Source organism: Rhinolophus sinicus, linkage group LG13 (assembly GCF_036562045.2).
Source record: "Rhinolophus sinicus isolate RSC01 linkage group LG13, ASM3656204v1, whole genome shotgun sequence".
Taxonomy (NCBI): domain Eukaryota; kingdom Metazoa; phylum Chordata; class Mammalia; order Chiroptera; family Rhinolophidae; genus Rhinolophus; species Rhinolophus sinicus.
Genome location: NC_133762.1, coordinates 17,673,041 through 17,685,496, shown reverse-complemented (window position 1 = coordinate 17,685,496; position 12,456 = coordinate 17,673,041). Strand labels below are relative to the sequence as shown.

The 12,456-nt window shown below is 64.1% G+C and overlaps 1 protein-coding gene across 1 annotated transcript in view; it reads right to left on the bottom strand.

The window, feature by feature from the left end:
- LAMA5 (laminin subunit alpha 5) overlaps nucleotides 1-11,941 on the bottom strand; it is a 47,861-nt gene extending 35,920 nt beyond the window's left edge. Inside the window, exons 1-2 of the mRNA XM_074317667.1 lie at nucleotides 11,226-11,941; nucleotides 6,591-6,743 (exon numbers count right to left, since the gene is read on the bottom strand). Coding sequence (XP_074173768.1) covers nucleotides 6,591-6,743; nucleotides 11,226-11,477 — 405 coding nt within the window. The 5' untranslated portion in view covers nucleotides 11,478-11,941. The remainder of the gene's footprint in view (nucleotides 1-6,590; nucleotides 6,744-11,225) is intronic.
- Nucleotides 11,942-12,456: the final 515 nt, after the last annotated feature.

The window sequence follows — 12,456 nt, the reverse complement described above, 5'->3', positions numbered from 1 at the left end:
GGCCTGTCCAGTCAGGGGAGGGAGACGAGCCCCCGGGGGACGTACCCTGCACACAGGCATTCTGGGGAGCCCTGGCGGACTTTGGATGGCCCCTGTGCCAGGAGGGGTCTTCGTGAGAAAGCGGGTCAGGGTGGGGTCCGGAGGTCTGGGTGTGTGTGAGTCACAGACACAGGCTGGGGCGGGGGGGGGGGCATGCAGCACAGGCAGGAGATCCCGCAGGAGATGAAAGGCTCCCACCCAGCCCCTGGGACCCACCCCCGCCTTTCCCTTGAGTGAGGCCACCAGGCTGCACCCTCCGCTGGCCAGCTTTGTCCCTCCCCCGGGTCAGGTCGGCGGGCCGATTGCATTTTTCCCAGCTGAGAGCACTTGCACAAATATTGATTCGAAGACTGATCGGGCAGAACAAGGGCGGCACGGAAACTCCTACCCCATGCCTGGCACCCAGGGATGTGCCTAAGGACCCCAGCTCCTGTCCGTCTGACCACCTGGTCATCTGTCCCCAGGCCCTGGCCCAGGCTGGAGGGGAGGCAAGGCATGCCCGCAGCGCACCCCCTCTGTTCCCACACTGGGCATGACCCGGGAGGGAGGCAGACCTCTGGTCTCCCTGGACACGGCCCCCTCAGCACCCCACACCCCACACCCCCGCCAGGCCCACTGCTGACCTTTCCCGCTGCTACAGTTCTCTGCAGAAGGAAAAAACGTCTTTTAAAGCAAAAGCCAAACAAAAGCCTCCTGAGTTATTTTTAACAATCTGGCTATTTTGGGGCAGGCATGCCTCCAGGATAGCAGCCAGACCTCTCGGCCACCGCACCCCAGCCCCCACCCCCAGCCTGTCTGTGGAGGGCCAGGGTCACCCAGGAGGGCATCTGTCTCCGGACCACTGCCTGACGGGGTAGGGGTGGGGGTGCTGGGGCCTGAGCAGGAGGCACCAGGGGCTGTGTGGCCTTGGGAAGTCACCTCCCCTCTCTGGGCAGCAGAAAGACAAACGGGAGCAGTGGAAAGACAAACACAGCAGAGGTGCAAAGCCCAGGAGTCAGGCAGGGCACAGGGCCTTTCAAGATGGTGTGACGGCTTTGAGAGCCTTGTATGGGACGTCGCCACCTGTCCCTGGAGCGGGACAAGCAGAAGCTAGCAGCCACCTAGCAGGGATGCTGCAGAGAGTACCTGACACTACACCACACTCTGGTGTCCGGAGGCAGAGGTGAGGGGAGGGGAGTGCGCAGGGGCAGGGCTGACACCACAGGGAGGGCTAGGAAAAGTGCTGCAGGCCCCAGCAGGGCCTCTGCACCCCTTGGGAGGAGCTGGGGGAGAGGGTGACAGCTGGCCACAGCCTCCTGGGCTCAGGCACCTATGTCACCAGGGCAGGGCCCTGGCTGGAACCCCGGGAGTGTAAGATGGTCAGGGTCGGGAGACCCAGGCTGGCCCCTTGTGCCTGTCCTGGGAGAGGAGGGCCCAGCCCCCACTGCCTGAATCACCAGGCAGTACATGACTCAGCCTGGCTCTGCAGGAAGCAGGGCCCGTGGGCCAGGGTCCTGGGCAGAGGCCGGCTGGAGGCAGGAAGCCCCTCCTAGAGCCAGCGTCCGGGCCAGAATGAACACTGGGGCACCCAGACCTGGACCCCCGCCCCCAGACTGCTGGGGAGCCTCCACGGCTATGCGCTGAACCCACCTGACCTAGCCCCGGGTTTGCTCTCTCCCCAGTGTGCCCACCCTCTCAGCAGAGACCCCATCTGGAAACCCTGATAAGGATAAACGCCACAGCAGGGGCCAGCAGGGGCCCGGACAGGGCAGGGCAGGCGTGTTTGCTCAGGCCCCCAACTGGGTAAATAAGCATGGCTGTCCACACACCAGGTCAGGGAGCCCAAAACCAGGCCACTCATGGACCAGCTCCAGGAGAGATGGGGAGTGGAAAAGCCACTGCTGGAAAGACAAGTGAAACATGGCAATGCAGAGGACAGGCGAGGCCCCAGGGACCCAGCTCTGCTGGGCGGTACCCAATGCACAGGTGTGCAGAACAGGGATGGGAGACGTTCAGGGAATGGGTGGGGGTAGAGGGGCCCCTGATGGGTGGGCAGGAGCTCACCAGGTAGAGTGGAGGGCAAATGCCTGGCATGGCCCAGCACCTGGATGGAGGGGAATCTGGGGGCGGTTCAGAGACCCTCAGCCACCCAAAGGCTGTCTTGGGCCCCTGCCTTGAAGGCGCGTTTTCAGGCCTAGGCCCAGCCCACAGGTCTCTGCTCCCATCCCATACTCCCTGCAGCCTGGCCCAGGTCAGGCCAGATGGTCAGCCACAGGAAGTAGAGTTTATCCCAAGGGACCCCAAAACCCAAACAGTTTAGTCTCCGGTGAGCAGTACTGCTGGAGGTCAACACTGGGGGCTTGTTGAAAAACAGATGGAAAACAGGAGTCTTTGGGAGCCAACAGGGTCTGGGGGGTCCAGTGTGAGATGGCAGGGGCTTCTGTGTGTGCCCAGAGTGAGCAGAGACAAGCAGTCCAGAGGGCGAGTGTGGCAGCAGCAGGACACCCAGGCCGGGGACAAACGGCCCCATGTCCTCCAAGCAAAGGACAAGCAGAGGCAGGATTTCATTGATTCTCACGAGGAGATGAGGGGCCAGAGCAGGGGGTGCCTCAGGCTGGCCACCCACAACCGCCCCCACTCTCCTCCCTCAGGGAGCCCAGCTCAAGGGGCCATGTCCGGTCCAGCCTCCACACCTGTCCCGGCCGCTGGGCTCTGTAACCAGAGCCTGGCCAGCCCCAGCCATACTTCCTACCACTCCCCTGGAATAACCTCATTGACCCTGCTGGGGCACCGGCCACATGGCTGAGCGCCCAGCCAGGCCGGGAAGTCAGGCCAGCAGGCACGCCTGGACCAGGAGGCTTGCCCTGGGAGCCCTGAGCTGGCCAGCCTCTGAAGGCATGCCACCCGGAACTGGGGGGGCCGACCAAAGCAGCTCATGTGTCGGGGGCCCTTGCCAAGATTCAAAGACCCATGGGCACATGCTCTCACCCCACCACGTACAGAGGGGAAACTGAGGCACGGAGGCCAGGTGGCCAGCTGCGGCCAAGCCCTGGGTCTCCTCCAGACACCAGTATAGGGTCTCAGTGTCTGCACGCGTGCGCTCAGTTCCCCAGGTGCCAGCGAGTACTCTCACCCTCCAATATGGCAGCCTCACGGGAGCTCTGCTTCTTGGCATGCTACCCCCTGCGCCACCCCACTGTGCCCCAGGGAGGGCACACACCACTCACCTGGCATTTCTAGTCCCCAAACAACACTGTTGGCATCACCGCCAAGCACCCCAGCCTCCAGCCCGAGGCCAGCCTCAGTACCCCCCTGCACCTGCACCCCTACACCCCACCTGGCCTCCAGCCCTGGGCAGACCTGCCCCACCACAGGGCACCAGCACTCCTTACCTGAAGCCAGATCTGGGGAATGTGGGCTGTAGGTGCAGGCAAGGGGTGGGGCTCCCCCACGGCCAGGGCTCCAGGGAAACATGTCCGGAGAGGGAGCCCCAACTCACCTGCCCAGGTCCTTAAGACAACTGGGCTGAGTGGGGACAGGGCCTGGGACCTCATGGCAGAGCCCCTGGTGGCAGCCGCAGGGCACTCGGCTCAGGACCTGCCTTGCCCTGGGTCCAGAGAAGGGGGAGCCTGAGGCAGCCAGAGGCCCAAAGTGGGGGAAAGGAGACAAGCTAGAACCTCTGGTCCCTGGGGGAACCCCAGGCAGGTCACCGCTGGGACATGGGAAACTGCCCCACCGGCCCCAGCCGTGGAGCCTTCCTGACCCTGAGGCCAGACCGAGCAATGCTCAGACCAGTGGCCGGTCCTCTCAGATCTGAGGTTTCTGGCTGAGGGCCACACAACAAGCAGGCAGGGCACCAAAGTCCAGGCCCCCCATGCCCTCCCCAGCCAGGACTTGGCTCCTGGAGCCTCAGTTTCTCCATGTACAACACGAGGAGGAAGAGGGTCGAACACCCCCACCATGGGAAAGGCGTGACCCCTGGAGAAGGGGCAGGTTAACTGGCCCCACGAGGCTCCTCTGCCCCAACAGGCAGACACCGAGGGGCCCAGCCTCCAGCCCTGGGCCACACACCAGGCAAGAGATGGGAGCTGTGCTGCAGCCCACAGACCCCTTGCCAGCCTTTCCAGGGGCAGGAAGCCTCCTGATGCCCAGTGTCAGCTGCCCCCGCCCCGTTTCCAGGGCATCCGCTCCAGATCCCAGAACAAAGGCTGCTGGCAGCCTGTCATGGGGAGTGCCCAGGCCTGCTGCCCACTCAGCCCCATTTCCTGATGGAAGCCCCAGCCCCATGCCTCGACCAGAGCCTCCCAGGATGCCCTAAGTGGAGGAACCCCAGTCAGGGGTCGGGATCCCGGGCTCTGCCCCTGGGCTGGGCCCTCCCACCTTGTCTGTCCCTGATCTGCACTGGGAGCTGTGCTGCCCTGGGGACATCCTGTCACCAGACCCAGGGTCACTGTGAGGGCCAGCTGGACACACTCCAGGTCCAGTCCTCCAAAATGCCTCCCCCCAAGGCTCTGGCCTGGCCGCCTCCACTGGTCCCCCAGAGCCCTCACTTCCTACCCCATGTGGGTCCCTTCTGCCCCAGACTGGTGATGGCAGGACCCAGTCTCCGACCCCAACCCCAGCAAGTGGGGACACCCCGAAGGGACCCAGTCACGGCTCTGGCTCTGGCTCCGGGGGGAGGGGCAATGAGCTCCCTTTCCCAGGTTTCTCCTGGAGTAACACCATGGCTCAGAGGCCCGCTCAGCCGTGGAGCTGGGAACGGGGCCCACTGGCCGCCCAGTTCCAAAGCACACAGGTGGGCCGTCGCTGTGCTCCCCTACCCCCACCCCGACAGGGCTGCCAGCCCCTCGGCCCAAACTGAGTCAGGGGCTTTAGTATGTTCATGGGCGGTTAGGGAAAGGGGGCTGGGGAGGGAGAAACAGGTGATGGAAAGAGGGTGGGTGAGTGGGTGGAAAAAAGGGAGGGAGGGTGGGGGGAGAGAGAAGGAAGCATGTCTAGATGGAGGAGCGGGTCATCTCCCTCCACACGGACCTGGAAATGGTCCTCTGCCCTTCGTGTCATTTTATAGTTGGGGAAACGGAGGCATAGAGAGGCAAGGTGTGCACCCAGACCTGGCCTGGGACCAGTCTACAAAGCAAATGAGGGCCTGCGGCCCCATCTCAGGCAGGGTTCACAGGTATGGAGACAGCAGCTTGGGGCGCAGGGCCCAGTAGGGCGGGGGGCCCTGTGAGCTCCTCAGCCACCACTGCACTGAGGCTGGGCGGGACAGGCATTGCCCACCTGCTCTGAGGCCACTCAGTGGTTGCCATGGAAACTGGGCCACTGTGCCCCCAGCTAGGGCCGTCACCCCTCCCCCAGCCTGGCCAGACCTGTCCCTCCAGGAGGAGGGGGAGAGGGAGGGGCAAGAAGAACTCACCAGCTCAGCACAAGTTCCCTCTGACCAGGGGTGGGGGCCACTCCGCTTCCCTACCTACCCTCCCACATGGCTGTGAGGGCCCTCCCAGGCTCCCAGAACAGGACGTGGGCCAGGTAACCCTTCCAGCCCTGGGACCTGTAGGCAGGGAGCTCAGGACCACAGGGCTCTCCCCAGCTCCACCTCCCCCACTTTGGTGACATAACAGCCAATCCAGTCCGACCCCCGAAATTCCAGGCCCCTGGTTAGGACTTGAACCCACTCCCCTCACTGTCCACCGCCCACTGGACCAGGCCTGCAGGCCTCCAGGCTGGGGGTGAAGGTACCGCGACGCTGCACCCCAAAACTGCCGGGGACCTGCCCTTCCAGCAGGCGCTCAGAGACACTTGACCACCTGTCCTCTAACACCCTGGGCATTACAGCGGGAGGAGGCCCAGCGAGAAGCACAGGAGACTGGGCTTGGGCCTCTGGGTCTGCAGCCCAGGACTCCTGCCCGGCCCCTGGGAACAGGGTGGGGTCTGGCAAGATGGACCTTGCAGCCCGGACCCCAGACAGGCCCAGCCTCATTCACCTGCTCCTAACCGATCCCAGGAGGCAATGGGATTGCCAGTCCATTTCACAGGCCAGGACGCCAAGGCCAGGCCCCTGGGCAGTCACACGGGGAGCAGGATGCACACATCCCGGGTCTGACCCAGCCCGGGTCCACCAAGGGGGGCTCCCTGTCACTGGGAAATGCCTGGCCCCACCCTCCCGTATGCACCTAACCCCTGGGTGGATCCCAGCACAGGTATCCCAGGAATGTCCATGTTCACCAGCCTCCTCCACATTCCTGAGGCCCCTCCCACACCCTCAGCCAGAGCCTGGTTCCCTGCAGAGGATTCCTTAGAGTAAACACCAAGGACCAGCACTCCCACGGGCCTCCTGCTGGACCCTCAGCACCCCGCACCCTAACTCTCATGGTTCCGTAGGTCAGCCCTCATTTTCCCTGTGTGCCGCGGGGGGTGGACACAACACACACAACACACACGAGGTGCCCACCCACTGCCATGCCTGTCTGTGCCCAAGCTCCAAGCTACTCAGGGTAGGCACCTCACCTCCGGGTCCATGCCCCAGGGGAATCCTAGGGCCAGAAATGCAGAGGCGAAAAAAGGGGCTTTACCTGGCCCAGGTCCAGGGTGACGTTGACCTCATTGTACTCCAAGCCGCGGGACAGTGGCGGGCTCTGCCACCAGCGCTCTGTGCCGTCGATGGCGTTGCTCACGGGGTGTGCCCTGTTGCTGTTTGCAGCCGTGCAGATGTCACAGTATTGGCCCTGTGGGGACAGAGTGGTCAGATGGCCGAGAAGGGCTTGGATCCCTTCCCTCTCTAGTCACCCTCCCATCCCCAATCTTCAGACCCTCGTCTATCATTCACTTATTTTCTTGGCAAACCTACTACATTCTTGACTCAGGGAATATGATTCATATGACAGGTGATCACATCCGTTATGGAAGAAGCAAGAGTGAGGAAGAAGAGGGGCACTTCTGTAGGTGGGAAAATCAAGGTGGGCCTCTCTGAGGAGGTGGCATCTGAGGTACAAACTGTAAGGGGGGGGTGCTCCAGACAGAGTGGCTGCCGGTACAAAGGTCTTGAGGCAAGAAGAACCATGCAGTAAAGACAGAGAGCAGGGGAAAAGGGACAAGTTAAGGGACAAATCACATGCCCCCTACGAACAGACAGCTGGGATCATTTGGAGGCAAGGGGGCAGGAAGATCAGGAGAGCCAGACCCCTGTTTCCCCTCCAACAGCCCATTTGCCACAACACCCCTGCCAAGCTCTCACCCAGAGCCATCTGGATTAGGGTCTCCAGAGAAACGAAACTAAGCCATTCCAGTGGCCTGTGGGGACTGGCCCCACAGTGGAGGCATGTGGGCTGCCAGCAGGCAAGGCCTGGACCTCCTGGCTCTGCCACTTCCGAGCCCTGGGACCTGACCAAGTCACGGCAGCCACTGAGCCTCAGTGTCCCCATCCAAAGAGTGGGGATAATGCTGCCACCTGCCCTGGCCACACCAGGATTAATGATCCCACCCCGGGCCAGGCAGCTGCTTCTGTCACAGTCCAGACACCTGCCAAGGGCCTGTCCTCTGGGGGCACAGAGGGCTCCCAGCAGCATCCTGGCCTGCTGGGGAGGAGCAGGTGCTGGGAGCCTGTGGTGGGGTGGGGGCAGGGCTGGGCCCTGGCAGCTGGCAGAGTGGAGGCCCAACCCCCCAGCCCCGAGGAAACCAGACCTGCCATCCCTCTGCACACAAAGGCAGCCCTCCGGGACTTGGCACTGATTGAAGCCGAGAGGCCTTGTCTGGGAAAGGCAGCCACCCCACCCCTCCCCGTCTCCCAGGAGGCCAGACCTGTCCTAGAAGTTGGAGGTGGGGGCGTGGGATGCCCTGCTCCAAGCCCCAGCCCGCACATATGCACAGTGCCCCACACCTCCTAGGTTATGTCTGCTCCAGGCTTCCACTGTGTACCCGGGGCGGGGGGGGGGGGGTGAGACCAACAGGCAGCAGCAGGCCCCCAGACCCCTGGTGCTGGGTGCTTTGGGTGGCCCCATCTCAGACCTTGTTCCTGCCTGGGGCGTTTGCACCCTGACCTCTTGCCCTCCATCTCAGCTCAGATGTCACCTCCTCTGCAGCATCCTACCCAGCTCTGCACCACCCAAAACGCTGCCCTGACACCCTGCTGACATCACCTTACTTTATTTATTCTACCTGCAGACCTGGGATTGTCTGGCTAGTAATGATTTTGTATTTACTGCCTCCGTGGGGGCTGAGAGCTCAGAGGTGGGGGCTACACCTGCTTTGGGTCCTGAGCTCACTACCCAGAGCTGCCACACCCAGGGGCTAGAGCAATGGAGGACACCCAGAGAAGTGGCACAACCTGTGCGGCCGTATCACCAAGCTCAGATGGTGACACCTAAAGGGCAACCTGGGGCTATGGCTCCCAGGCCTGCGGGGGCTCTCGGGGCAAGCAGAAGAGGGGTTCAAGGGTGTCACCGAAAGCACCATGCACATGGCTGCAGGCCATTGGGGGCCTGGCGGGGTGGGCTGGTCAGGAGGAGGGGGTGGGCAGGGCCATCTGGCTGGGGTGGTGTGCCTTCCAGATGAGGGTGACTGTGGTCAAGACCTCCCCTCCCCCCCAGGCCTCTGAGCACTGTGCTGGGGCTGGGTCAAGGGGGCCCAGCGAAGGCTCTGCTCAGGCCCACCCAGAGAGTCAGGGAGAAGTAATTCCAGTGGTCCTCACATGGCCACAGCGGGGGGGGGGGGGCGGGGGGGCCAGTGCCTCCCTGCTGGCATTTCTGGCTCGGGCTCGTGTGCTGTAGAGGGTCGTGCTGGGAACAGAGCTAGGAAATAGGGAGCAGCGATAAGAACTTCCCCTCCTAGTGAGTCACCAGCCCTAACTTCCCCTAGGGGTGAGGCCAGCCCGGAATTCCTCCCATGCCCACCTGAGGCTGCGCAGGGCCAGACCGGAGTTGCCCTCTACCTGCTCCAGTGCACAGACCACCACGCCCAGCAGGCCTCTCCCAGGCCCCAGTTGGGATGCCCCCCGCCAGCTTCTGTCCCACCTCCTCCAGGGGTCCCCTAGGAGCTGCCGGACTGCAGCCTTGGGTCCCATGTCCTCCATGACCCATCCCCCCATGCTGGCACAAGACTGGGCTCTCAAGATGGAGAGAAGGTGGGCTTCACCTCCCTGGCACCTCCTGTACCCTGCCACCACCACTCGCCACCACACGGGGCCTGCAGACAAGTCTCTATCAGCAATCCAGTCAGAGACCAGGGCACTGAGCAGACCCCGGTCCCAGAGGAGAGGGCACAGGTGCCAGCCAGTCCAGGGACTTGTCCGAGGACACACCGGTGCCCATCCGGCTGCTGGTCTGTCTCCCATCCCCTGCCCCGGCAGCCTCGTGGCTGAGGGCCTCAGGCTTCCAAGGGGAAGTTTTTGCCTCTCTTGCTAGATTGAGGGCTGGGTGAGCAGGGCAGACACTTTTCATTCAGGGCCAGTTCCGTGGCACATAACACCAGGCTGCCATGGTTGTGAAGAAGTCACTATGTGACAGATGGCTTCCCGGGCTCCAACTCCTGGTGAAGCAGGCCCTCACGAGGTGCCCGTTTCATAGACGAGGAACCCGAGGTCTGGGAGGAAAACCTTGAAGCTAAGGAGAGGCAGAAGAGAGGGGCTTTGATCCCTGGCCACAGGCTGCCAGGCTGCTCCTGGGGGCAATAGGAGGGGCAACAAAACCTCCCCATCCCCCTCAGGGACCCTCGCAGCTGCCCCTCCTCAAGAGCCTGCAGAGTGCGCTGCGGTTCAGAGGTGACCTGGAGCCTGGGCTGCCCTAATGGCTGAATCTCAGCTGAGCAGCAAGAGGGGCCGCGGGGGCTGGCCAAGCCCCTGAGGCAGTTTTGGAGACCCCCACACAAGCTCCTTCCCTAGACTCGGCCCCTGTAACATCAACCAGATGTGCCAAGGGCCCCAGCAGGGGCCCAAGTTTCCACCGAGATCCTGGTCTGGCTGTGGGGCTTCCAGCAGGTATCTGTGCATTTCCAGGCCTCAGTTTTCCCATCTGAAATGTGGGCTTGAGACCCCCCATCGCAGCTGTGCTGGTCTTAGTTTAGAGGAGAGCATGCAGGGGAGTCCAGGAGCCCGACGAGGCAACACTTCTGTCCCAGGAGCTCTCTGCCACACCAGGAACCCTGTCAGCAACTGCCTCCACTGGGGGCCAAGGGCGGTTGGAAGGCAGTCATTGAAGGGGCCCAGTGAATGGACTCTCCAGCTACCTTGGTCCCTCCCCCAACTTCTTACTGCCTGTGACCTCCTCCCTGGAGGAAGTGGCTCAGTTTACATCAGCCCTGAGGCCCCCAGATTCTCCTTAAGATTTGGCAGGGGTGGGAAGATAGGCCTAGCATGGGGTGTCAGGGAGCCCTGGAGCAGACCCTACCACCGCCTGGGCCAAGGCTAACCCCAGGAGGCTGAAGAGCCTCACCACATCGGGAGGTCTCAAAGCCCTGCTTCCCTGGTGAGGTGTCCATGTGTAGGGCCACCTAACCCGTCCCCCACCTACAGGCTCAGGCTGGGGCAGGGATGCCCCCCAGCGGGTCTTCAGGGGTTGAAACCCTATCTCCCCCAGGGAGACTGCAGCCCACGCACTGCACCACCTGTGGCGCACAGACGCTGCCCCCGAGTGTGCGCCCACTTAGCACCCCCAGTTAAAACTTCCGCTGTTTGCCGCCCTCCCCCACCTTGAGGGTCCCACCCAGTCCCTAGATCCCCAGTGGGGACAGCTTCAACTCTTTGCTGTCGGCAGTGAAAGCCTCCTGTCTGATCCCTGCCTCCCATCCGTCCCATCCCGACCACAGCAGGTTCCAGCCTGTCCCGAGGGAAGGAGGAGCGGTCCACCCCCTCCCCGCAGGCAGCAGGCGGAGGCCACTAAGCCCCGCCTAGCCGGGATCCCGGGACTTGGGGCCGCCAGGGACTGGGCGCCAGCGCCCCTCCGCGCGCCACCGCCGCCCCGGGTCCCCAAAGAGACGCGCAGTTCTCTGGCGAGCCTGAATGGCCGAGTTGGGGCTCCCTTCCGTCCCCCGAATATGGAACCAGAGAGTCGGGGAGGGACGGGAAGGTTTTGGTCCAGCCCCGGGCGATCCCCGCCAAGTCGGGCTGGAGTTGCGGAGTCCAAGGCCGACCCGCCGCTGCGCGGGGTTCCTCGGGACGCTGTTGCCCGCCCCACCCCGTCCCGCCCACAGCGACCCTGCCCCCAGTAGGCGCTCACCTGGATGGTCTGGTTGGGGTCCCCGCCAGCCACGGGGCCCCCCACCAGCTTGCAATAGAGGTCCTCGGTGGGGCGCGGGGCGCCGCGCGCCGGGGTCTCCTCGCCGCAGGTGGCCGAGGCGGTGATGCGGGCGCCCTCCGCCAGGTTGAAGTAAGGCGGGTGCAGACTGAAGCCGCTGCCCGCCGCCGCCCGCGCCGCACCCAGCAGAGCCAGCCCGGCCAGCAGCAGCAGCATGGGGCCCGACCTCCCCATCTCGAAGCTCCCGGCTGCGCACTCCGCGACGGGGCACTGCACACGGCGGGAGCCCGGCGGGGTGTGAGCGCGGGGCAGGCCGGCTCGCTCCGCCCGCGGACGTCAGGCCCCGCCCCAGCCCGCCTGGGCGCCCGAGCCCCGCTCCCCAGGGAGGGGGGAGGGGCGGCCTTAACCCTTCGGACCCTGGCCGGGCAGCCTCCCGGAAGGGGCACCTGCTGGCCCTTCGCCAGGCCGTGAGACTGCGGTATTGCCCAGGCCCCCCAGGGCGTGGGTCGGTCCCCGGCAGCACTCCCCGCCGTTCTCCCGCCGACGCCCCGGGTCGCCAGCGCGTCCGCCCGACTCGTCCCAGCCTAGAGGCTCTGCTCTTTGTTTCCCTAACTTCGGGCACCTCTCGGCGGCCGAGCGCCCCCGGCGGCCTGGGCGCAGGCACCGCGGCCGGAGTCCGGCACGCTAGCCCGAGGTCCAGCCGGGCATCTGTCCATCGACGCCCCAGCGGGTCCCCACCCGCGCTCCCAGAACCGCACACTGTCCTGAGCGACCGCTGCCGGGAAACGGCCAGACGCTTGGCTCCCCCCTGCGCAGCCTCACCACCCTCCCCAGGCCGGTTTTCAGTTTTATTCCCCTCGTACTGCCTCCATATCTGCCCCATCTTGCAGGTTTGCGAGACGGTGCACTCTGCCAGCTGTGAGTGGCAGTGGGCGGGGCAGGGAATCAATCTGCAGAGGGACAGGGAGACCCGACTGGGGACCTCATGCTTCCCTGGGGCGGCCAGGCCAGATTCAGCCCACCCACCCCCCTCCTGCCTGCCCCGTTTTGGTTTAAAAATACTCTAAAACAGGGAAATGGATCAAGAGGGACTGGACTGGGTGCCCAGGCTTGGGGTCCCCTGTGGTCAAGGGGGGTGCTCAGAGCCCTGTGCGAGCCAGAAATACTCTGAAGGAGAACATCTATTAAGCACCTGCTGTCGATGGGGAGGGAC